The 27,744-nt window shown below is 33.7% G+C and overlaps 1 protein-coding gene across 1 annotated transcript in view; it reads right to left on the reverse strand.

Moving 5' to 3' along the window:
- The window catches only part of LOC106868148 (conserved oligomeric Golgi complex subunit 5), a 34,029-nt gene that overhangs the window by 3,582 nt on the left and 2,703 nt on the right, over positions 1-27,744 (reverse strand). Inside the window, exons 3-20 of the mRNA XM_014913279.3 lie at positions 26,430-26,487; positions 26,182-26,236; positions 24,575-24,644; positions 23,234-23,354; positions 22,172-22,302; positions 19,818-19,983; positions 18,647-18,759; positions 16,876-16,953; positions 14,509-14,596; positions 14,032-14,230; positions 12,104-12,265; positions 11,139-11,238; positions 6,802-6,912; positions 5,775-5,837; positions 4,057-4,160; positions 3,323-3,451; positions 2,111-2,296; positions 527-653 (exon numbers count right to left, since the gene is read on the reverse strand). Coding sequence (XP_014768765.1) covers positions 527-653; positions 2,111-2,296; positions 3,323-3,451; positions 4,057-4,160; positions 5,775-5,837; positions 6,802-6,912; positions 11,139-11,238; positions 12,104-12,265; positions 14,032-14,230; positions 14,509-14,596; positions 16,876-16,953; positions 18,647-18,759; positions 19,818-19,983; positions 22,172-22,302; positions 23,234-23,354; positions 24,575-24,644; positions 26,182-26,236; positions 26,430-26,487 — 2,061 coding nt within the window. The remainder of the gene's footprint in view (positions 1-526; positions 654-2,110; positions 2,297-3,322; positions 3,452-4,056; positions 4,161-5,774; positions 5,838-6,801; positions 6,913-11,138; positions 11,239-12,103; positions 12,266-14,031; positions 14,231-14,508; positions 14,597-16,875; positions 16,954-18,646; positions 18,760-19,817; positions 19,984-22,171; positions 22,303-23,233; positions 23,355-24,574; positions 24,645-26,181; positions 26,237-26,429; positions 26,488-27,744) is intronic.

A 27,744-nucleotide genomic window follows, 5' to 3' on the forward strand; every position in this document is an offset into this window, starting at 1 on the left:
TGGCCACTGTCAAATGACTGAAACAAGTAAAAGAATATCAGAAAAACGTTCTGCACCACTAAACCAAGAAGGTTCTCTGAATATGTACAATGTATTTTAAGGTTAATAGTAATTCTGTTTACATTTGTGTAACTGAGATATTTTGGTTGGATTATATAGGCATTGGTATTACATTACTTTCTATATTCTGTAACTGTCACAATATACTTTTCTAGGCCTGAAATTTTTGTGGGGAGGGGGCCAGTTGATTAGATCAACCCCAGTACACAACTGGTACTTAATTTATCAACCCCAAAAGGATGAAAGGCAAAATCAACCTCGGCAGAATTTGAACTCAGAACGCAAAGACAGACAGTCATAATATACAAACATTTCTCATGGCACCAGTACACTGTTTACAGATGCTTACATTTTTTATGTTTTTCATGGGTCCAGCTAGTTGTTATTATTATTATTATATATTTTTTGAAGAAAACAAAATATTTAAGGAATATCTTAAACAAAAAAAGGATATATTTATATATACCTGATGAGGAGATGTAAGTTCTGCAGGAGCTCTAGCAAATAAGAAGCTCAAAACCAAACTATAAGGAATGACATCACCAAGGACAGGACTTCTGGAAATATGTTCACTAGACTGGAATAATAATGGCCTGAAAACAAAAAAGGAATTCTTCAATTAAAATTTAATTTCATACAATTAAAATCAGTGTTATGACACTAATAAAAAAGGGTTAAATATTAGAAGAGACATCTTTGTCAATAATCAGACACATACTGACTGTCTATTTCTGCATTCCTTCAGAGTGTTTTATAACACTTCTGTAACCTGTTTCAATACGGTTCAGCATATACTTTACATTATTGATTGTATATGTATATCTTTAAGTAATCAAAGAAAATCAGTTTTGAAATGGAAACAAGAGTAAGATAAAATATTTTTTAATCACTGATGCTATTTAAGTTATTTGTGAACATTCACAAGACAAGGAACATGCTACAAGTATATCATATAATATGAAAACTTTTCTTTCAAATATTTATCTTATAATCTGCAAGATGTTATTTCTAATTGTGGATATCTCTCTTATATTTCCACAAAATTTCTATTTTTAGTTCCAAAATCATATTAATATATATATATATATATATATATATATATAATTTTTCAAAGTAAACTATGTAATCGTTACTAATATAGCAGGAGATTTCACCACAAAAAAATCTAAATTAGACTCCTTAGGGATCTAATTTAGGGTCAAATATAGCTTTATACAGAAATGTTGACATAGGAATAAATAACATTGATATGGATATTAGCATCAAATCTCTCTCTTAAATGTAAAAATTTAAAACTTTGGATATATATATATAGGCGTAGGAGTGGCTGTGTGATGAGTAGCTTGCTTACCAACCACATGGTTCCGGGTTCAGTCCCACGGCGTGGCACCTTGGGCAAGTGTCTTCTACTATAGCCTCGGGCCGACCAAAGCCTTGTGAGTGGATTTGGTGAATGGAAACTGAAAGAAGCCTGTCGTATATATGTATATATATATATATATGTATGTGTGTATGTGTTTGTCCCCCCAACATCGCTTAACAACCGATGTTGGTGTGTTTACGTCCCTGTAACTTAGCAGTTCGGCAAAAAGAGACCGATAGAATAAGTACTAGGCTTCCAAAGAATAAGTCCTGGGGTCGATTTACTCGACTAAAGGCGGTGCTCCAGCATGGCCACAGTCAATTGACTGAAACAAGTAAAAGAGTATATATATATTCTAAACATGATTTTGAAGCTAAAAGAAATTGTTTTACAAGGTATTGTAGACTAAGTTTATAAGAATCAGTAACATAAAAAATATTATATCTTATATTATGACACTGAATCTTATGTAAACTAACCTGTCTCTGTTTGTTGTTTCTTTGTACAATTTTAAACCAATTAACAAAACTTACTAGCTCAGAATAATGAATTAAATATCTTAGATCAGTAATTATAACAAGGTTTCAAATTTATTTGATTAGATACATAAAGAAAAACAAATTTAAAAACTTTTCTGTTTTACACTCAAGGCTGCAATTAGTTGAAGAAAAGGTAGCTAAAACAAACCTGAAAGCTCTGAGAAGACGATAGGGTCGACCTAGATCAGATGGACGATGACAAAATGGAGAAAGAGCACTTTCCATTTGAGCAAAATCTGATGCAAGTTTCATTTTCCCACCATCTCCCAGAGGCCGAATTAAGCAAGCATGTCGCACAAACAGTTCAATACATCGACAACAAACTCCATTTATACTGCAATAAAACAATAACATGAAAGAGTGTATTTTCACAATTTTTTTCCCCTTCTTTTGTATTGATACTTTTTTTAATGACTTAGTTGGGAGTGGAAGAGCCATGCCCAAGACCTTTTTTCAGGACCTCCATGGGAAAAAGTTGGCCTTTCTAATTGCTTTAAATACTTGCAAGAGAGTGGACTTCACTAGAGATATACAAGGATCAAATGGTGACATTTAACCCAAGTAACAAACTATGTCTATTACACAAAAACAGGAACAATTGCTCCACTGGGCTTCCATACAGTTAGGGTTTACAAAATTCCACCCTAGAGGCTTTGATAGAAGCAATGCAGTTCTAAGAGACATGTGCCCATGGTGAACTTCTTAAACACAGAGCCATATTTGAACACATTTTGGAGCGAAAAAAAAACTTTAGAATTTTAGAAAATGAATTTGAATGGACTACAAATTTCTAAACACATAATGAGGATGGTGAATTTTCACAAAAAAAACAATATTTTAAATTATATATTCTACTAAATGCAGAATTGCGTATGTGAGATAGAGGAACATATTTTGTTGAACCAAAGTAAATACTAAAGAAATTTGATCATTTCTAAAGTGGAAGCTAAAAGCATAAAATTTCATCTTTATACAGAAAATAGTAGATTTTCATATAATAACAAAAGTTATTTTTTCATTCTGACATATGCAAAATCTCTTAAGTGATTTCAGCAAGTCTGACTGTATGAATTGTTCTAGTCTGCATCAGTATATAACAACTTTGTCTTTGAAGCCCAAGATTCTGAGATCTAAATTCACAACTACTTGTACCATAAGTACCTTCCATTGTCAATGCATACAAATTTTTCATTCAACACATGTCATCCGTTTACATGACATAGCCCTACCAATACAATCATCTCTCTCACATACATAAGCCCAATGTCTCTCTCTCATCTGATTTTGATTTGCCTATAAATCTCTAGCTTGACTTGTCAAACAAGTAGTAGAAATGAGAAAATTGTGACATGACATTTACCTGTTAAAGATGAAATCAGCACAAGTAAACGGTGACAAATAGTCAGTGCGTGCCCGTGCAATAAAGCTCTGTAGTTCCTTCATGTACAGGGAACAGGGAGCATCTACAGCAGTACTGGTTGGAGCATCACTAAAATGTAAAGAGAACACAAGAGTTATACCTGAAGCAGGATGCTATTTTCAAAATGTGATGCATGTATTTAAAAAAATTTTTTTAATTTTAAACATTTCATTTGAATCAAATTTACATATCAATATTTTTCTTTCTATTTTATTTTAATCACTTAGGAAATTTTAAGGAATTAATATATTATATTATCAACTTAATACAAAAATACTTTATCTTTGTGTCAAACCATTGTCTATAATCTTATCTTTAACTCTTTTAAAAGAACTGAGCCAATCTATCGCCCCCTCCCCACCACCAAATGGCTGTAACCTTAAAAATCAGAACCATGTAACTGAAGTGAGGTACATATGGCAAATATGAACCCTCTTCCTAACATCTCTCATTGAAATAAAATATTTATATTAAAATAACTAATTGATTTAATAAGCTGTTTGTAGAAAAATTTACAAACAAGTCAAGAATTCTTGAAAGTAAGGGAACAAATAATGTTAATTCATTAAAAAAAAAAATTCTAACCAAATAGTCTTTTAAAAGAAATCCAAATGATTCAGAAATACATGCAGCAGTATAAAAGCCATGATAAAGATATTTTAAACAATATTTACCCAGAAAAATCTTCTTGGTGAATGGTTAATATGATAGCTTCCAGTGCATCTGAGATAGATGACAGCAATGGCTGTATACCTGAACTCATCAGCATAACAACATCCTGAAAAAAGTAGTAGTAACAATAATGATCTCTAGCATAGGCACAAAACCCATAAATTGATTTTTGTTTTGTTGGGGTCTTTTTAGGGAGGAGGGAAGCATTATAATCTGGTACACATTTTATCCATCTCAGAAGGATAAAAGGAAAAGTCAACATGGACAGGAATCGAACTGAGGATGTAAAGGAAGTTAAGTATTGCAATATGTTCCGCCTAGTATTTTACTGATTTCCTATCTACCATTCTAATACAATAAAAACAATACCCAGTGAAGAATAAATTCAAAACACGAAAGGAAAGCCTCAAAATAAATTTAGCAAAGACTGGGAAATGGCCAAACAAAATATATAGAAAAAAAAATGGAGCTAGGGATTTCATAATGTTCCCAATGTAAATTACAAGAGATATTGTGGAATGAGACAGGTTAACAGGAAAGGAAGACTTCATGTGACATGCATAGTTAGCAGAAAGTGACCCATGAAATAAATAGTTTTTTAACTGTCTCTGTGTCTAACTTTACTCTCTACATAGCTCAAGAGTAACGATTGCAGATAATCTAATGAACAGAATCACAAACAAATTCAGGAGAATAACAATAGACCTATCTCAACTACCATATTTGTTCACCTGAATCACTACTTTCCTCACCACTTTCACCAGTTTGATTGTCTGCATAAGGATAAACTTTTCATGTCAAGAGTAAACATCAGCTGTAAAGAGTCTAAGCCATGCTTGTTTATCAGACGAAGTGCTGGGTTCATCATATGCTCATTTCATTGCAAAAGTCCATTTTTTATTTATTAAAAACAAAACTAAACAACAGTTATGGGGAATGATATTAACAATGTGTCATAAACACACTTAACTACAATGTTGCAACATTAACTTTATTTTCCTTTTTGATTGAGATTAGGCTGTTCCTGATATACCAAGAAGATGTAGTAATAGGGTTAATACTCAGTAGGCTCTATAGAAATAGTTGATAACTTTTGTTACCTAAATGACCAAATCAGCAGTGAATGAAGGTGTTTTGAAAGTCTTGTAGCCAGAGTAAAGAATAGGGTGGTAAAAGTAGATTGTATGATGCTTTTGTACCAAGAGCAATGTATGATAGAGCAAGATGAGCAATGAATGCAAAGTACATGTGAAAATTGGAAACAAACGAAGCACACATGCTCCACTGAATGTTTAATGTTGGTGTACATGAATGGCAGAGCACAAATGAGGTGAGAGAAAACCTGAATATTAGAAGAATTAGATGTAGTGTACAAAGAAACAAGACTGAGCAGCCAATGCATATGGTAGATGATAGTTAAGCAACAAGTACCAAAAGATTCAAATGGAAGAAACCTGTAAAAGAGGAAGTTAAAGGCAAAAAAGATGAAAGTGCTTCTCAAGATGTTGAACCTATAAATGAAATGACAAATGGCATGACACTGTGTTGGAGAAGAACTGTGCAATCCATGCCAGCATGAAAAAGCAGATGGAAAATGTTGATAATGCACTATTATTGCACTTGAGAACAGTGAGCCAAAAGTGAAACCTACTTTTGACCCAGGTGAGGAGGGATTAGTGAAAAGCTAAAGCAACATGAAATAAACTAAACTGATACAAACCTTCAAAGATTCATTCAAATTTTCTAGGGCTTCACTAGGATAAAAGTTCAACCCAGAAATCACCTGTAACAAAAATAAATACAGCTATAGGGACATTTCCATAAAATCAAAAGAATATATGTGATTCACTTCATCCCACTGTAAGACTGGTATTTATATATTTTATCCCATTTCCACATAACATAGCAAAAGAACATTTGTTAGATACTGAACACACAATTATCAGATTCTATCTTATGCTAATAATTAAAATAGAAATGAATTTTATACTACAAAAAACAAAAAAAGATATTACATTTTGAAAATACAGAACATTACTACTTTTTTACGGGCTTCTTTCAGTTTCCGTCTACCAAATCCACTCACAAGGCTTTGGTCAGCCCGAGGCTATAGTAGAAGACACTTGCCCAAGGTGCCACGCAGTGGGACTGAACCCGGAACCATGTGGTTGGTAAGCAAGCTACTTACCACACAGCCACTCTTGCGCATGTATATCATTACTAATGTATGTTGTCACTGATTTCTCAGAAACGCAAAGTCGTACATTTTTTTGGTGAGAGGGGAACAGTGAATTATATTGACCCAATGTCAAAACAGCAAACTGGCAGAATCATTAGATAAACTGCTTAGCAGCATTTCTTCAGGTACTTTACACTTTGAATTCAAACTCTGTCTAGATCAACTTTGTCTTCCATCCTTTTGACTCAAAATAAGTACCAGTTGAGCACTGGGGTAAATGTAAACAACTAACCTCTTCCTAAAATTACTGGCTTGTACCATAATTTGAAACAATTATTAACATATTCTAATGCATACTATTAATAATGCATATTATTACTAATGTATGATATTGCTAATGAATACTATAGCTAATGTATACTAATATATGCTATTATCAATGTATACTATAACCGAAATAGAAATAAAATGGCTAATAAAATTTCTGCATATCAATACTGTATCAACTTCAAAACAGAAATGAAAAAAAGCAAAGACTTCTTTGAGAAAGAGAAAACATTAACATTACTTTTGAGATAGCTACATGGAATTGGTAAAGAGTGTTGACAATGGCAGCATTGCGGATCTGTCCAGGAGTGGCTGGACGTATAACTTGGCTGGCTTCACCATCAGTGGTCAACTGCAATAATATATTGAAAATTGATTAGTCACAGACAATCTTTTACATTACATACAATTCCATGTCTTGGAAATATTAATTTATTAGTTCAATCTTAACCCAAAGATGTATATATATAGATCAAAACAGTTTGATTCAGACTCCTTGGTACTCAGAGTTTCAAGTGTGTAGCTAGTCTTTGGCCATTGGGATCTGAATAAGAGTTTGATTGAAGAGAGTCAATGTTTACTACTGGACATTAGCCTGTAATTGGTCAAGAAAGGTCACGCAGTATAGCAGTTTGATGCTGGTATTTCAGCATCAACAATTAGTTAGAAAATACCGCATGGTGAACAGGAAATCAACCGTGTGGTTATAAGAAATTGGTTATGTGGATGGGGAGAAGTAGATGTGGGGGTATATATACACACACACACATATATATATATGCACATGCCCATATATCTGCATGTATGCATCCATACTTATAAGTGTATGTGTGCTTAAATGTACATTCACACAGGCACACACACAAGTGTGCACCTGTACATACACACACGGATGCACATGCATACAGTGAGCAGATGCATATATATATATATATATATATATATATATATATATATATACATACATACACACAAAGTATAGGAGTTTAATTCACAGGTGATCTAAACAATTAGGTATGCTAGGTAGTGTTGTAACAGATTACTGGGGCTCCAAGGTTATAGCCAGGACGGTAGTTATGGAGTCATTGCAGATTTCCAATGCAGCGGATATATAAACAGGACAGTAAACATCAAAGCAAGGCAAACATCTCAAGTCGTATAAAATATTATTATAGGAAGAAATTCAAAATAATAATATTGTATACAACTGGAAATGTTTGCTTTGCCTTAATGTTTACCATCCTGTTTAACAATTATATATATATATCCAATAGTGAAGGATTATCAATCTAGGCAAAATACTTCATAAGCTCTCTGTTGGCAAACCAGGTCAACAATATTACTTAGATTAGTGAAGAACACCAGGTAATCTTTTGGTAGGGTCCATGGTTATTGTTCATCCCAATTCTATATTGTAAATCCGTGGATGGGCTCAGACAAACTGGTTTTAACACAGAGAGATATATAAGAAACAAGTTAAAAATAGTGGTCATTACACATTTTTCTTTCATTGGAGCAAATTACACCTGTTTCCAGTAGTCATAATAGGTTTACTCAGTTGGTCTATTGATCAGTTGGGGAAAATTGAACAACTTAAGAAAATTGATGCTACTTTCATCAGAGCCATATCTGGTTATAAGAAGCAGAGCACTGGAGGAATGGTTATTGTATGGGGAAAGTGGAGAGAAGAAGATGGAAAGACGAAAGTAGAGTAGAGAACAAAGGAAGACAGGTTACAAAGGGGTGGAAGTAGGTAAGAGGATGGTATAGAAGTCACTTATTAGATGTTGAGGCATTGTATTGCCAAATTTGGAAGAGGGACAGTCCAAAACATTAGTGTTTGTTGTAAGGTCAGCACCCATTACCATATTAGCATTGCATATAGGTTAGATATTCTCCAGTCATTGTGCTGAAATTTGATATGGGTTTTTTTATGGACATGGTCAGTCTAAGATAGCAATATTCAGTTTTTGCTATCTAATATAGTGGGGGAATAATGTTAGAAAATAAAAGGAGACTTGTTGTAGTTATATTGTAGAAGTCAGGAATGCTCTTATTATCCAGGATATAAATACTGATTGATTGAGAGATGTTGTTGAAAATTAAATGTAAATTCATGTTAACCTGATTAGTTGGGTTTTAAAATTTTAAACTAATAAAAAAGGTTATGGATTAGAATTTGAACTAAAGTTAAAATTTCTAAATTTAGCATTAAGGTAAACTAAGATATAAAAGATGAGAATAAATTTGCCGAGTAATGTGTGATACCAAAACAATTATGATGAAAGTGACATCAACAACACTAATATCAATAATATTAATAAAATAACAATTAGATAATATTACAAATTAATATCAGAAATACCAATAACCATGGGGTAATAATAAAACAATACAGGGAATTTAAAAACCTAACTAATCAGGTTAACATGAATTTACATTTAATTTTTCAACAACTTTAACTTGACATTATCCCATTTGTAACATCTCTCAATCAACCAATATTTATATCCTGGATAATAAAAGCATTCCTGACCTCTACAATATGACTACAACTATTATCCTTTTATTTTCTAACATTATTCCCTCACCATGCTAGATAGCAAAAAATGAACATTACTGTCTTAGACTGACCATGTCCATAAAAAACCCATATCAAATTTCAACACAATGGCTGGAGAACATCTAACCTATATACAATGCTTATATGGTAATGGGTGCTGACCTGACTACAAACACTAATGTTTTGGACTATCCCTCTTCCAAGTTTGGTAATACAATGTCCCTACTTCTAGTAACTTCTATACCATCCCCTTACCTACTTCCACCTCTTTGTTCTTTATTCTACTTGAATATTTCCATCTTCTCCTCCCACCTTCTTCATACAATAGACATTCCTCCAGTGTTCTGTTTGTCTGTTATAACCAGAAATAGCTCTGACAAAAGTAGCATTAATCTTCTTAGGTAATTTAATTTTCCTCAATTGATCAACAGACCATCAGTAATGTACCTATAATGACTACTGGAAACAGGTGTAAGCCAAATTTGCTCCAATAAAGGGAAATGTGTAATGACCATTATTTTTAGATTGTTTCTTTTATATATATATATATATATATATATATATATCTGCAGAGGATTGTAAAAATAGATCAGTGAAAACAAAAGTATCCATATAAGTAGTAAAGGTCAAAGAGGATCAATAAATTCATACACATATAATAAAAACATACAATAATTATCTTGATTTCTGTTTATATGTCAGAAGGAACAATGTTCATTACTTTTGCAAACCCTATCCAATTGGTAAATTGCCTGTCTGAACATGTGTAGGTCTTCATCTACTGAAAAAACCAAATACCTGCTATAGAATGAACTGTGCAAAAGGATCAGGTGGTGGTGTTAAACAAGGTGGCATGTAAAGCTTAATCTGAGCAATGACTAGAAATATGTGTAAAGAGAAAAATGTAGGCACCTTCATGGATTAACCTTTTAGCATTTAAACCAGCCATATCTGGCCAAAATATTCCACCTGTTTTATGTTCAAACCAGCCAGATCTGGTCTCTCACACCTACCCTACAATATCAATCTAAAAATATACAACCACACCATCAAAATCTCACAGCAATGAGATGATGCATGATTGATACAAAATAATTGAATAACTAAACTTTACATGACAGAATAATCTTAATGCTCAGGGGTTAATCATTCTATTCATCCAAATCTAACAATCATGGGAATTATAAAATGAAACTATTGCTTCCACAGGTCATTACCACTTTCCTTGGATTCCAAATTTTACTCTATTGTCATACATTGTGACAATCAACACAAGTAACACTTGTCAATTTGATATCTCTTTCACTTAGCGACATAAAATGTTTATGTTAAATATTTGTAAAAATATCTGGATTTGTCAACATATCCAGGGAATGCATGTAGATCATCTAAACATATCATTAGCACTTTACTACACTGCTACAAAACCATAGATAGAATCAGAGCACTTATCTATAGCTGGATAGTTGCAAAATCAATTTCTTCATTTTCTTCACTGAGAAAAACTTTTGTATAGGTTTGCTATATACCACTATTAAATTCAAAAGAAAGAAATAAAAAATATAGAAACTAAATCATGCCTACCCACATCTGTTCCGATCAATACCAGAGTTTTTGATCATATGTAAATACTATGGAGGTAACAAATGTAAAATAAATAGAAGATTTACATTTATTTTTATTTTATTTTATTTAGCTTAATCAGAGAAGAAAATGCTGTTCGCATGATACCCTTTCAAGATTACTGAAACTGGAAGTGAAGGAAAGAAGTTATAGTGAGACAGGTGACCCAACCTGAATGCTTATAGCAGAGTGGATTCTGCTGAAAGAAACCAATGGTCAGAAGGTGATGTTAAACAAAGCAACAGATTAAGTCAGCCAAATAGCTTTCTACTGGATGCAGTCAAGGTTGCTTGTATGAATAGCAGCAGCCCTCAAGAACAGATAAAGACAATCAGTCAGTCAGTGACAGCCACACACCAGCAGCAAGGACTCTCCAATAAAAAAAAACTTACCAATTGTTCACTTTTAACACAGAAAAGCTTGACAGTTTTGGTGACATTTCTGGCCACAGTAACACTGAGCTTGGTGTCAACACTAGCCACATTCAGTTCACTGCAAACAACAAAATAAGAGAGAAAATAATCATAATTAGATATGTCATAAATTCTGTGTGTATAACTATTACTGGTTGACAATATTATGGTAGTAATTGTTGAGGTTATTGTTGTAGATTAAACCAGATCATCTCTGATTGAGCAGAACTAAAATCACACTCTAATTGGTGGGAGAGGCTTCCTGTGACCAACTCTTACTTGTTTCCAAGTAAGGGGATATTTCTCCAAGGTAACACTTCTTTCAATTCCTATCTACCAAATCCAATCAGAACGCTTTGGTCAATGCAGGGTTATGGTAGAAGACATTTACCTAAAGTACCACACAGTAAAACTGAACCTGAAACAATGTGGTTGGGAAGCAAACTTCTCAACCACACAGCAATGACTATTATTATTAGAAAATCTGAGTTGGTGCTGACAGCAAAGTACAATATTTTCCAAGCTCTCTTTTCATGTAAGCAATGCATAAGAAGTGTCTAGTTTGAATAATGGTGATGTGCTGAATGTTAAGAGGAAGTGAAGAGCAGTATCATCTGCATAGAAGTTGAAGCAAGGTGAACATTAATGTACAGAAAGAAGAGTATGGGAGATATGACTGAACCTTGAGATACACCAGAGTTGATAGAATGAGGTTCAGATTGAATCTCATCTGTAAATACTGCAGTGAGTCAGTCTCACAAGAACTTCCAATCCAAGAAGTGAGAGATGAATGAAAACCATACTAGTGGTGGTAATAGGAAGGTATTCAGCTTTAAACAATAATTGCTCTGTAATAAGTAAATGTAAAAGGCATACCGGCCATAATTAAATAGTTAAAATATATTAAAAAAAAAAGGATGACTAAAGATATTTACAACCCTTACCTGGCTATAGTTTTAACAATACTGTCAACTTCTTCCTTGGTTGGTGGATTTAATGACCCACTCGTAAACACCAAATTAATTGGATCAAAAAGGCGGGAAAGTGAACGTGACAAGTAAGCAGTTTCAAATGAAGCTAATGTATTTCTCAGTGCCATCTCAGAGCTACCAAATGCAAAAATACACAAAAGAACCAAGTAAACAAACAAACAAGTTGACAAAATCCAAACAATAAATATCAATTAGAAATGTTATAAAAGTTACATATATGATCCACATTGTATTGATAGTTGATATGGAAAAGGACGAGGATTACACAGAAACAACAACAATCTATTATATATAATAAGGTTAGTCTGTCATAGACAAACACACACACACAGCATTTTCTGTCAACATCCAACACTTACCACTCTTTCTTTCTCTATTTCTCTCTTTAATATATATATATATGTGCATTTCTGTGTAAATTACTCATATACACACACATGCAAACTGGCAGAGTTGTTAGAGCCTTAAATGCTTTACAGGGTTCATTTTAGCCCTCTCCTTTCTGAGTTCAAATCAACCAAGTTCAATTTTGTCTTCCATCTCTTCAGGGTCAAAAAAAAACCCACATAAAATGCCTGTTGATACACTTCTACTTCTTTATCTCCCCCTCCCTCAAGAAATCAGATGTGGCCAGACCTAGAGAGAGATGGGCAGAGGCTCGTAAAAACACCCACTACACTCTCGGAGTGGTTGGCATTAGGAAGGGCATCCAGCTGTAGAAACTCTGCCAAATCAGATTGGAGCCTGGTGTAGCCATCTGGTTCACCAGTCCTCAGTCAAATCGTCCAACCCATGCTAGCATGGAAAGCAGACGTTAAACGGTGATGATGATGAGAACAATCAGTGAGAATGGCATTTATATTTAGACAGAGATAAAATTGTTATTTAGCCCATAGACAGCCCTGACAGAGCAGACCAATGATCAAGGACATTCCAACCACAACTATTGTTCTGTGTATCTAAGATCACATTATTTAATGTATCCTTCTTTTTTTTTAAGAAAGTAGGGTAGAGTTTGTAAGAAGTTTGGCTGTATTTCTATCAGTTCAAGCAAGCACATAGAGAACCAAGATAGATAAAATAATGTAACAAAACAATACCATAACAGACTTTAAATTTATATCTTGTTATCAGAAATACAAGTGTATAACTACACCTTGTCACTTAATCTTTCTTTATCCTCATGCAGAAAATTATGACCATCCCTTGTAAATCTCTGCATCAATTTCTAATGAGTTCACCACATCACCTTCCTCTTGTTTCTTATCTACCTTGCTGGCCGATAAATATGGGAAAAAATACCAGTGCTTTAGCAAGAACTCAGCCAAACAATAGTAGCTGTTCTTATCATTTAGTTTCACGACAGCCCTAATCCTGTAAACCTATGACCAAAAGCATGCCAACTGTGGCCATCTCACATACTTTTAGAGATATCTAATACTATATTAACTAAAGTCGCATCTCCACTTTTTCAAATGATGCAATTTGAGAGATGTTTGGTTACTATTTCAAGCATGTTAAATAACCACATAAAGCCTTCTTTGGCCCAAGCAACAGGGATACAAACACATAAACTCTTCAACTCCGTAACCAACAAGCTAATTGGACCAAGCACAGAGTCAATTTTCAGAGAAGATTATGGTTCACTGAACTGACTCAGTTTTATCGCTAGTAATTTTTTATAGGGCCAAGAGGGATGGGAGACAAAACCAACTTTGATGTAATTGGAACCCAGAACAAAAAGGGATATTACAAAATACCATGAAGCATTTAAGTCAACAGACTGTTGTTTCTACCAACTCACTGCTCTAACTCTTCTAATTAATTATAGAAAATTGATGGTATTTTAGAGCTGTAAATATATAATCATCATGACTTACTCATAACCAGTCTTAGTGGCTGCCTTTTGACTAAAGAAATCATCATCAGTGAATTCCATAGCAGAAAAATCTGTATGGATTACACTTGTAGCTGTGTTGGACGTAACATTAAACTGATGAAGTCTTTTCCATAAATCATTGTATAAACGTAGCAATTTGGGGTATTCACCTTCAAATGCTTGCTTCAGAAAAGATGTATCTTGAATGGTAAGAAGAAATAAATATAATAAAATAAATATACATACATTTACATAAATACACACAAATATATATTAAGGTAGGCATAAGGATTATATAAAATCATTAGATACATATACATATTAAAGCTAGTTAAAAACTAAGTAGATGTTAATAGAATATTAATTAGCTATCCTAACAGAAAAAAAAAACTTGACATCACTCTTTTGTAAGATACAATTTGTTATTTCGTCCTTGTAAGGAACACTAAAAGGATGGGTAGAATGCATATTACTATACCTCGGGCAGCTGCCTTAAATTCATCAGTCAAAATACTTGTGACACTTTCCCAGAAATCTTGCATTATGTTGATGGGTTCATCTGAAGTCTGATAGAAGATAAAAAGAGCAATCAAATGGAGTAGAATCATATGATATGGGTTAAAGAAACAAGCTAAAACTTGGGCAAGTTCAGAAAATGTCTGTAATTAAAAACATAGTAATCACAACCCAGTAAAATATAAGCACATATACAATCACACCACAAAAGACACATGTACATACACACACCATGCTATAATTTTCCTTATTTCTTTTATTTATTCACTTAATAAAGAATTTTAGAAGAGGAGTTAAAATCCCTAGAATCAAGTAATATACCTAATGGCAAAAATGAAGAAATAAAACACTGCTAGATGTGCTATGTCTGCACAGCTAGGATATGGGAGATCTATAAGTTGATCTAAAGTGTTAAATTGATTATTTCAGTGTCTGCTTGAGATAACTCAACAAAAATCAGTAGACTTATAATTATATTTAAACAAGCATCAATAATAATAATTCAATATTCTTATTAAAGTTAGAACAATAGTACTCATTTGATTCCATATGAGTTGTTGTAGCTACATTTCTTCTTCTCATTATTAGTCTCTAAACATTAATTCAACCAAACAAAATCTAATATACTACTTCTTCAATTTCTTTACATCAAAGTCCCATCAAACTATTCTTTAAAATATACTAACTTTCATGTTTATTCAAGTGAAATATAGTCTATTCAATAATGGCTGTATTAGCAAGTACAGTGAAAATGTGTTTCATCGAGAAGGATAAACAAAGCATGTCTAGTGTTGTGTCCCATACTTCCTGGAATAACTAAAATCGTATTAGTCATAGATTAACAGTGTTGTCTCTATTTTACCACATCACTATTTCAAATAAGCTTTTTAATACTCGGTATATTGTATGTGACAACACTATCATGATCACCAAACAATGTGTAATGCATTTCTACCTCAGTCAATAAAAGATGAAAACATTTCACATGTGAATATATAATACATATGAGGCGTTTAGTAACAGAGTGTTGTAAGTGCCACCCCAGCCACTTTCGAGGTTTAATATATCATTTTCTTTGTCTCGACATCTAGGACCCAAAAGAGTTGAGAGGAATAACCGGTGAGGCTTGCAGTAAAGTCAAAAATCCGGCTGAAACAAATTGTACCTCGACGGTTTTGACACAATGCTCACTCACCCAAACTCGGACCAGAGAGTTTAGTAACACACCATCATAAGCACACATGCTCAATCAATAACTTTGGTGTGGTCCCTGTATTGTTTTCTAATATTCCTTCTTACCATCCGTAACGATAATGGGCTATTATCTAACTATCTTGTCTTACCTCTTAAAGATACTTACCTTCGGGGGTGGGGTCTCTGTATGATTTTTCTAGGTATTATGGTTAAAATATGCAATGTGATACACCATTTCGTAGTACCGGTATATTCTACAAAATGAGCAAGACACAGTCCTTGTTTCATCTTTCAGATGCATACATAAATAAATAATTTTCCATGGGTGAAATGATTAGAGGATGTCTTCACAGTCAATTTAAAACCAAAATCAGCTTCCTAACTTCATTCCTTGCTGAGATATCCACATTCTGAAAGTCGCGAAACTTTGACTGCGTTTTTCTCAGTTTTTAAGTTGTGGTGCTTACGACAGTCTGTTACTAAACGCCTCATATGTAGCATGTAATCTTATACAACCAAACACAGAATACACATATAAATATAAAGGTTCAAATATGAACAACATCCAGCAGGTTTCGGTAATTATATAATTTCTTCTTTTTATTCACTAAAATATTGTATGAAGGAGTGAAGTACTGAACAGTTAATCTGAAAATCATTTGTTGAAGATGTCACAAGAAATACACTGTCACCACCTCCACCAAAGTAAAGTTTGCTATTCAATCCAATTTATAATGATGAAGACCATCACAAGTGTATCAATTCTAGGGACGATAACTGGTAGGTAATGAGAAGACAAAAGAGGCTACAGAAGCAAGTTGTGAGGACAGATGTGACAGTGATAGGTCATGAGAGGATAGCATCCAACGTCTTAAAGATTAAGGAATAAACATTTACTTTATTGCTTTAATCAGTACACAAGTGAAATAAAGAGACTTAGATACTTGGTGGTATGGAGTTAGAAAATAAACTTCAAAGGGAGTAAGAGAGAAAGTAGGAGTTTTTAATATCTGTATCTTTCTAAAAGACAGTGGTGACATTATAGAAAAGAACTCAGATCAAAAGGAACAATGGTGCAACCTCAATGAACTTGATAAAGAATATGAAACTATAAAATGAAGAAAACTATACACACCTTTGAGAGTTCCTCAATGAAACAAATGTGAGTGACAGGGTCACGTTTCTTTGTCAACACCTTCTGTAAATGCTGTATCTAATAATTACAAAATGATAACAAAAAAATATTTAAAAGATAAACAGAAGAGTGAAGATGATAATGACAATGAAACTCACAATGAGATGATGATAATGATGATGATAATGATGAAGATGATGATGATAATGATGATGCATATTATGACAGTTATTATAAGGATTATGGTAATAACAATGGCTATGGTGATGGTAGTAACAACAACAATGGAGACAATGATAACAATAACAATAACAGTGATAGTAATGAAGATGATTGGAACAACCATCATCACCATTGTTTAACATTCACTTTTCCATGCTTGCATGGGTCAGACAGAATTTGTTGAGGGGGATTTTCTACAGCTGGATGCCCTTTCTGTTGTCAATCCTCACCTGTCTCCAAGTAAGTTAATATTTCCCTCATGACAAAACATGTTTTCATAAAAGATTAGAAACAAAGAACACCACTTGCATAACAGTGGCATTTGTTTACAACTATCACACAAGGAATCAGTAACACACAAACACATGCATGCATGCACGCCTGCACACACACACACACACACACACACATATATGCACACACAAACACACTTATGGTGGGCTGCTTTCAGTTTTCTTCACCAAATCTACTCACAAGGTGCTATGCAATGAGACTGAACTCAAAACCATGTGATTGGGAAGCAAACTTCTTACCACATAGCCATACTTCAATTCCTTCCAGTTATTCAAAAGAAATTTCAGGAAATTATATCTTATTGATGAACTGATGAATAACAGAGGCAAATAGTGAAATGATGTTCTCAAGAAGTTTACAATGTCTACCAACAGGTTAAATCAATCACACGTCTTATTTCTTGTATTTGCCTTTAACTCTTTAGCATTTAATCTGGTCATATGAGGCCCAAATATTCTACATGTTTTATATTAAAAATGATCAGATCCAACCTCTCACACCTACGCTACAATGTGATTCTAAAAATATATAAACACACCATTGAAATCTTGAAGCTACAAGATAATGCATGATTAATTCAAAACAATGTGAATAAATAAACAATGCATTTGACAAAGAAATCTGAGTGCTAAAGGGTTAATTGGCCTACAGAACAGTCTCTCAGGTCTTCACATTTTGAAATGGAGAGTTGAGAAGTCATGATAACTAATGAAGATAATAATATTAATGTTTAGTTTCAACTGCAGCAGGTTTGAGCTTCAGTATAATATCTGAAATACCAAACTTCAGTCTGGTCTACAATTAATGTGAACTACAGCAAACTCTGTAATGAATGGTTAACAGTTAAAGACTTGAGAAATAGCAATTTAATTATATAAAGAAGCCACTCACAAGACTGATGTCTCACTTAGTGATTCTTTGCACTAAACACAGATAATTTTTCTGGGTCAGTTGTATAATCAACAACACTGACTCCAATATATTACTGGTATATATTTTATTTACTCCAAAGGGATTAAAAGCAAAAATTGACCCCCAGAATAATCAGAACTCAGTGCCAATCAATGTTATAGTAAAGCATTCAGTTCAAATTCCAGCTGCATCAGTTATTTTGACAGGCTTTCTTAATAGCTTTAAACCACCTCAAGATGATCCATTTATTGGATATGCATGTGTGTATTACAAACTAAGATACAGCATCAATCTACCTTTTTATATATAACAACAGCGATATATTGTAAAGACTATAACTAACCTGAGCACAAGCAGCATAAATATTATCCATCAATTTCTCCATGTTAGTCCAAAGATTCGCTCGGTAGGCAGCTGTGTTTCCAGTCACTGGCATCAATGCTCGGCCAGGACCACCTAAAAAGACATTTAGACAGCAAAGTAATAACAATGGAGGGTAGCAGCTGGTTGAGTCAATATGACTTTAACTGGTCGGCCAAGAAGATTATGACTGGTATCCCACTTACAACACTAAACTGTACCTCTGGCAAAGGTACTTAACTTTCAATAACCTGGTAAATTTTGTAGTAAATAGGTACAATCAGAAAGTAGAACTTACTAATGTGAATAATAAAAGAAGGGTACAATTGCTGGCTGTCACATTAGTCTACTGAATTAAACTTAATCCTCCCACAGGCCTGGAACAGGTAATGAGATTGCTCTAACATTAGTCCCCTTGAATTACAACAAGTAAATAAAATCTTTCAACTGCACCCCAAAAACCCAATAGAAGATCTCAGCATGATGGAAGAATCCAGAGAAACAAAGGTTTGGCTCAAAGGATGGCTCAATATGACAAAGTAAGGCAGGAACACTTGAAGAGTTAACATAAAGAAGAGTCAGATTCAAATAACTTCAACAAAAAACCTAATTATTCAGATACTTTCCTATTTCATTAAATAGAACAAATAAGTCAGATATGTATTCCTGCATAATACTTGATTCCTTTCTTGATACCACTTGGGGGAGGGGGTATTTTCTGTGAGAGGAGATTGAATCTTAGCATCATAAAATCAACACACTATGCATCATTTATAAATAAGCTTATTCAGTACTCCACCATGAAACAATTCTCTCGTTTGAGGCTTACGCTTGTTACCAGGGGATATTTAGTTGCTCTGGTGTGTCCAGAACACATCAGAGCAACTGATGATGAAACAAAAACTGTCAGCTCTTCTGGTTAAACACAGCAAATCATTATGATTGCAATAAATGCATTTAACTGAATGAATCGTTATGGGAAGCAGAAGGACTTCTGCTTACCAAATTCAATCACAAGTCTTCAGTCAGCCCAAGGCTATAGCAGAAGACAATTGCCCAAGGTCCCATGCAGTAGGGCTGAACCCAAAATCACGTGGTCAAAAGGCAAGCTTCCTAACCAAACAGCAAAAACAAAAATTTGTATATCAACTGACCTTGACCTTGCGAGGGAAGCTGTTGTTGTAAAAGCTGCATATTAAGACAGTTCTTAACATTTTGGTGAAGAGTTTCACGACAATTGTTCACAACCTTCTTCACAGTTGCTGAGAGAGAATTAAGATTGTAGAACACTTGCAGTGAAGTTGCCACTTGACTTTGATTCTATAACAAATTTACAAAAAAAAAAATATTCATTTCAACTGGCAATGCACAAATCTAATCTTTTTGAAAGTGGTTGTTACTCAAATCAAACAATCCTACTATACATAAACAGAAGTGAAATGGTCAAATAGTTAATGAACTGCACAACCCATTCATAGGTCATTGTTGTCATCATCATCACCATTGTTGTTGTTTTAATATTCACTTTTCCATGGAATTCATTGAGATAAATTTTCTACAGCTGGATACCCGTCCTGTCACCAACACTCATCTGTTTCCAAGCAAGTTAATATTTCAAAATAATACTTCAAAATAATCCTTATTATTTTATATAAATACATATATATATATAGATAGCTATAAATGCCATATGGTAAGAAGCTTGCTTCCCAACCTTATGGTTCTAGGTTCAGTCCCACAGTGTGGCACTTAGGCAAGTGTCTTCAACTATAGCCTTAGTCTGCCCAAAGCCTTGTGAGTGGATATGATAGATGGAAACTGAAAGAAACCCATTATATACATGTTTATATATCTATGTGCATGTGTCTGCATTTGTGTCCTGCACCACTGCCTGACGACCAGTGTTGGTGTGTTAGTGTCCCCATAACTTACTGGTTCAGCAAAAGATACTGATAGAATAAATACCAGGCTTATAAAGAACATAAGTACTGGGATCGATTAGTTTGACAAAAATTCTTCAGGTGGTGCCCCAGCATGGGCATAGTCTAATAACTGAAACAAGATGGAAGATAAAAGATATACATATACACACACCAAATATATACACACAAATATATATATACATACATATATATATATATATATATATATATATATATATATATATATATATATATACATATATATAGATAGATAGATAGATAGACTACTGACCGAGACCTGACTACTGACCGAGGCCTTTGGAAATGTGCTGTGCGTGAGAAGACCCGGCAAGCCAAGTGAGATCGTTGCCAGTGCCCCTGGACTGGCTCGTGCGGGTGGCACATAAAAGACACCATTTTGAGCGTGGCCGTTGCCAGTACCGCCTGACTGGCCTCCGTGCGGGTGACACGTAAAAGCACCCACTACACTCTCTGAGTGGTTGGCGTTAGGAAGGGCATCCAGCTGTAGAAACTCTGCCAAATTAGATTGGAGCCTGGTGTTGCCATCCAGTTTCACCAGTCCTCAGTCAAATCGTCCAACCCATGCTAGCATGGAAAGCGGACGTTAAACGATGATGATGATGATGATGATAGATAGATTGATAGATATACAAATACACATACATTAATGAACACACTCTGGCCTCTAGCTATAGCCTCCTCTCTCTGTCTTTTTTTTTTTATTGCTACTATAATGACTTCTGCTCCTCAATTCTGATTGATCTCATACCTCCACCATTCAGGCAACCCTAACCCAATCATCTCTTCATTTCTCCTCACCCTTGCTGCCTCCAACCCTTCCTTAGCCATACAACTACTACAACTTGCCACTACACCCAATTCTTCCTTTCCAGCACATCTGAAATCGTCTCCCCACTCATATCTTTCCTGAATGTAATGATCTGCAACATTTTAAACAGAACATTAACATCAATCTCACCTACTTGCACAAGTAATTGTCACTGATTCAACAAATAAAAGAAAAAATATGCATTTAGTTTTTAATGTATGTACCAGCCTGCCTACATAGCTATGTACTAAACTACTTATAATTTTAGCAACCCTCATTTGGTTGCTGGTCAAAATGGCTAAGGAATTTAGTATAGAATGGATATTTGTTAAAGGGCCAACATACTACTCGTATTAAAGGTCATTTAGTTCTTTGGTTAAAAGTCATCATCATCATGATTTAACTCTGTTTTCCATGCTAGCATGGGTTGGACAGTTTAACAAGAAATGGCAAGGTTTCATAGTCTGTTTCAGTTTAGTTTCTATGGCTTGATGCTTCTCCTAACGCCAACCACTCTACAGAGTGTACTGGGTGCTTTTTATGTGACACTTTCACCAATGCCTTTTACGTGGCACCAATACTTTTTACATGACACCGGTACCAATACTTTTTACATGACACCAGCACCAGTGCTTTTTATGTGGCACATTGATTTTTAGGATCTAACAACTAAAGTGGCACTTTATACAAACATACAGCCATTATTATTATCAGACGGATAAAGCAAATGCCTCACCTGTGTTTCCATTCCTTGTTCCAACATCTTCTGAGCTTGTGCCTCTACATCTTTGCGAGCTTGTTTAATGAATCGACGATCTGCTTCAATCACCTCAATTCCACTTAAATCCATTCCTTCACATACATAATCTGCATTAATTAAAAACAATATGTGAATCTCTCCTTCCATATTTACATGCTACTTTGTATTATGAAACCTACGAAGGGAGACAACATTCTCTAGGAAATATAAAATGGATATGTGAACACAAGTTTACAATCAACTACAAAGATTTTATTCAAATTACGGCTGGTTTTTTTTTTAAAAAAGTCTAATTATTACTTTTTAATATCATCATCATCATTTATTTAATGTCCATGTTTTAGGTTGGAATAGGTAGATATACATTCATCTTTTACTTGTTTCATTCATTGAACTACAGCCATGCTGGAGCACTACCTTGAAGGATTTAGTCAAACAAATCGAGCCCAACACTTATTTTTTAAAAGTTTAGTTCTTCTATCAGTTTCATCTGCCAAACCACCAAGTTACAGGGATATAAACAAACCAGCACCAATTGTCAAGAGGTGAATGGTGGACATACACAAACACACACACATAAAGTGGGCTTCCACGCTGTTTCCATCAACGAAATTCACTCATAAGGTATTGGGCAGATCAGGACTATAGCAGAAGACATTTTCCCAACATGTAGTGCAGTGGAACTGAACCAAAAACCACATGGTTGTAAAGCGAGCATCTTAATCACACAGCTATAACTATCCAGGTGGAAAACCCTTAACAAATGCCGTGCAAAATATTTTTAGTCACAATGAAAAAATATAGACTGGAAATGATTAAATCTGTTCGCATTACAAATGGTTTGGGATACTCAGTATGTGTATATCTTATTACAAACTTCTTGAATCGTAAGTCTAAGTTTACGTGTCCGATTATTCAAACATTTGAACAATCATAGACGTGAAACAGTAATAATTTACGATATTGGAGCTAGCTTCTATTAGAATGTGCGCGCGCGCATATTTTATACGCAAGAAAAAAGGAAATTTGCTCTCTTACCGAGTTCATTGAGACTCTGAGCAGCTTTAGTTATCTCTCTTGCACCTCCCTCAAGCTGACTTCGCAGTCGTTTACTTAGATAAAGTATGCGAATAATCCGTCGCAAAAGATCACAAGCTTCCTGAAGAGAAATATTTAAAAAATCACTTATCGTGTCACCAATACACAATTTATATTATTCTTTATGTGATAAAGAAAAAAAAAATCTCCAAGAGACTCGTCTGCAACAGTAGCTGGCACGGCATATGATGTAAGGGAAGTAACTGTTTTTAAAAGCTAAATAGCTCTTTATGATGTTTCCCCACCATTTAATAAATTTTTATTACCCATGTATGATTATTAATACACATACATTCTTCAATATCATTTATCGAGTACATTAAAATATTAAACCTATTTGTTTTATTTTAAACTCTGAACAATGACAATATCAGGTATTTTAATTTTCAGAACCGCCTATATCTATGAGAATTATTATTCATTGATTTTTTAGCAGTTATCATAAAAGAGCAGTAGAACCTACATTTGCTAAAGAAATAGATTTAGATTGAATAGCCAAAGAAGATATTTTAGACTGTGGAGCAGAAGAGTTGTGCACACAACACCAGCAGAAAATAACCCACTGTCCAACCGTTTTATACTATCAACAAACAGCAGTTATAGCTAGACATGAGCAATGATGGTGAATCTTTGAATTGCCACAGACAAAAAAAACATGTTCTCCAAGTTTTTGCTGTGGTAATTTGTTCAAATATGGTACTTTAAATATATTATGTCTTAAGCTTTTGTTTTGAGCACTAAGGAAACAGAGACACACTGTGTGTCCCTTAAAACTCATGAGAGATGCATTATTAGTCTTATTTATCATTCTTCAAATTCTTTATGCAAGCATTTGTACACAAACATTTTCATAATTATTGTAAGAGCGGTCAGAATATATAACGGTAGAAAAACAGACTAGTTAGGTTACAGTACCAAGTTCAATAAAGTATAATTCTAGGCTTTCATTTAACTAGGGCCTAACTATAAAAAAAATAATCACAAGATTCTAACAGGAGAAAAAATGTAGCATATTTTTATGCAATGATAAGGAATATTTAATAATTTTCCTATGAAGAATTCTACTCAAAATATTAAAATGTTCTTTCTAATCAATATACAATATACCATGACATATTTTTTTTAGTTGCAAATAACTTAGACTACTGAAAATTTTGATCACTATTAAACTAACATTTTTACTGACCACTATATATAAGATGTGACCAAAAACGAAGAAATCAACTTTCAAAATGATAATAAAGTCTTCAAAATAAAATTTTAAAAATTCAATTCCCTGACCTGTAATCTTCTTAGCTGTGCAGTTCTCATTACAATTTTGTTGAATGGGTCACTTACTTTGCACCGAATTCTATGTAAAGAAATTAAAAATAGAAAGACACAAAAGCATTTTAGAAAGAATTGTCACTAAAATTTTCAGAATGTATCTGTCCTCATTACTGCATAAGTAGTGTTAACATCACTTAGCAGTGTCAACCAATCTCAATAAAAAAACTATTTTTGTTTATCTTTCCTTAACCCTTTAGTATTCAGATTACTCTTATCAAATGTAATACTTATTTACTCACATTGTTTTGACTTAGTTGTATAGTATCCCAAAACTTTGAGATTTCAATGATGTGATTGTTTATTTTTAGACTGACATTGTAGAGTAGGTGTGAGAAGCTGAATCTGGGCAGTTTTAACATAAAACAGGTAGAGTAATTGAGCCAGATATGGCTGGTTTAAACACTGAAAGGTTAAAGCACTACACAAGATGAAATACTGGATGAGTTACAAATTATTATATGTACCTTAGTGTTGTATAATCTCAGACTTATGACATTTGGTTAGCTAAACAACTGAGCACAATCCACACTCTTGTTCCAAATATACTTCATCTAGCTGAGGAGCATACTACACATGTCAATTTGCAGCAGCTAACAGGGTAAAATATAGTGCTTTGGACTCAACATGTGTATGTTATAAGATTGAAAAATAATAAATCAAAGGACTGCCTTCAGATATTTTACCCTAATGTATATTAAGTTAAATTTACTTTCTTGTTTACAACAGATCATTAGAAATGCCCAGAATATTAAAATCCCAAAGTCAACAGATGTTATAACAAAGGATTTCTAAAATAATTGTTGTGCCTTCTGAAAATAAGATACAACAATGCTTTTGCAGCAAACAGTTGTCAGTTGTCAAGTATAAGTTGGTATGTTTATTAGATGTAAGAGAATTGCAAAACATTTTAAAATTTTGCTGTGGTAAATAGCAATCTGTATTGGCAAAAATTAATTCAAAACATTAACAAACTGAATAAGCTTTAATTAGCAAAAAACAAGAAACAAATTCTAATATTTTGGGAGCTTTTTGTAATCTTTCTTATAAACATCAGTTAAATGAGTTTTGCCACATTAAAAATATTCTTAATATCATGTCATACATCAAAACAGATCAATGTCCAAAAAAAAAATTAACTATTGTATTAAAAGTACAAACTGTCATATTAATGCGCTGAACTACATACCACAAGGCATGAGTCCAAACCTTGCTGCAAGGCAATGTGATATGTTTCTTCTAGATGATGCACATTACTTCACTTGTATCAGTCTACCTCAATAGTTAGTAACTGGAGGAAAATTCAACTGTAAAATAAGTTCCTCTAAGAATTTGCAAAATCAAATTCACATTAAAAAAAACAATCCACCATGGTAAGACTGATATTAAGAAAAAGATTTCAAAATAAACAAGACGGATATGCTATTGTGATTTTTTTATATCATGTGTTGATTTTGTAGTCTGCAAGTTTTTGTTTGTTTTTTCTGTTTTTCTCTCTGTTAAAGGTTTTATGGCCAAGTAGGAAACAAATTTATAAAAAAAAAAAAAAATTTTTAACTAACCGTTCCATTGCAGAGAGCAAGGACTGAATTCTTGATTGCATCATTTGAAGGACACCTGATAACGAAGAAAAAAAATTAACAAAATTTTCAGAAATCAAAAATTGTACTATAACTGCTTTCACTTGAATTAATTGAAAAATAAATTATAATCAAAATAAAGTGATATAAAGATATTTACAAGTTTTAGCAATGTATTTATTTAACAATTATTTAGGGAACTGTTTTTTTAACAAATTGTAATCAGTTACCTTCAAGGGTTTCCACACCAGTAGCTTGGGAAAGTAAATCTTCATGATGATCTACAATCTAGAAGTAATGTAAAAAAAATTTGTACATAATAAAATAAAAATGAACTTTTTCTATGAGTGTACACATATAGAAAAAGTTCATATAATTCGTACTATGAACCCCTAGATATCCATGTGAAGCCTTACAACCAAAACATCATCATTTGGACCCAGTTGACACTCAATTATGTTCTCTGACTTATAAAACTACAATTACTTTGGAGTAAGATAAACTCTTTGAAAATTAGTGACTGGTTATAGGACAATTATTGCTCAATGGCTGAAACTCAAACAAATTTTGAGTGAGACTCAAGTGAATGAGGCTGTTACGTGTATGTTTGTAAACTTATTGCTCAGTATATTGGCTCAAAGGCATTCAGAAGCTCAGGATTAAAAGACTTAATATATATTCTTATACCTGGTTCTATAGTGTGTTACATGATTTCATTTTTTTCATTAACGATATTTATTTTATTGACCCAGCATTAAATGATGATGATGTATACAGTGTAAATAAAATTGACTAGAAAGTCAACAAATTGAACAAGAAAACTTCATAACCAGCAGCTACTAATGCCAGAAGCAGTTTCTTCATTCAATTATGTAGAAATCATTAAAGATCTAGATGTAGCTTTAAAACAACAACAGGCTCCACATTATGCTATTAGTATCAATTTTATCGATTCTAGTAAGAGAGTAGTGACTCCCTTGAGGAATTTAAATTCAGAAACTGGTGGGTGAAATTTAAATTCAGAAACTGGTGGGTGAAATTTAAATTCAGAAACTGGTGGGTGAAATAAAACTTTTTAACGCCTCCAGTATGGTATTTTATTGATCCTTGCTGAGTCTCAAAGAAGAACTTGAATCCAGAAACTAGGGTATTAAAGCCCCCAACATGTACCAGCATGTATTATCACCACATATAACTTTTTAATGTCACAAGATTTACTTCAAAATTATAATTATTTCAATAAATGTAAACATTTTAAATTTTATTGTAAAAGAATTTTATAAAAAAAAAAAAACATTCGAGCGAGGTCGTTGCCAGTGCCGCTGGACTGGCTCCTGTGCAGGTGGCACGTAAAAAACACCATTTTGAGCGTGGCCGTTGCCAGTACTGCCTGACTGGCCCTCGTGCCGGTGGCACATAAAAGCACTCACTACACTCTTAGAGTGGTTGGCATTAGGAAGGGCATCCAGCTGTAGAAACTCTGCCAGATCAGATTGGAGCCTGTCCTCTGTCAAATCGTCCAACCCATGCTAGCATGGAAGGCGG

This window comes from Octopus bimaculoides, chromosome 3 (assembly GCF_046866305.1).
Source record: "Octopus bimaculoides isolate indiv1 chromosome 3, ASM4686630v1, whole genome shotgun sequence".
NCBI lineage: Eukaryota > Metazoa > Mollusca > Cephalopoda > Octopoda > Octopodidae > Octopus > Octopus bimaculoides.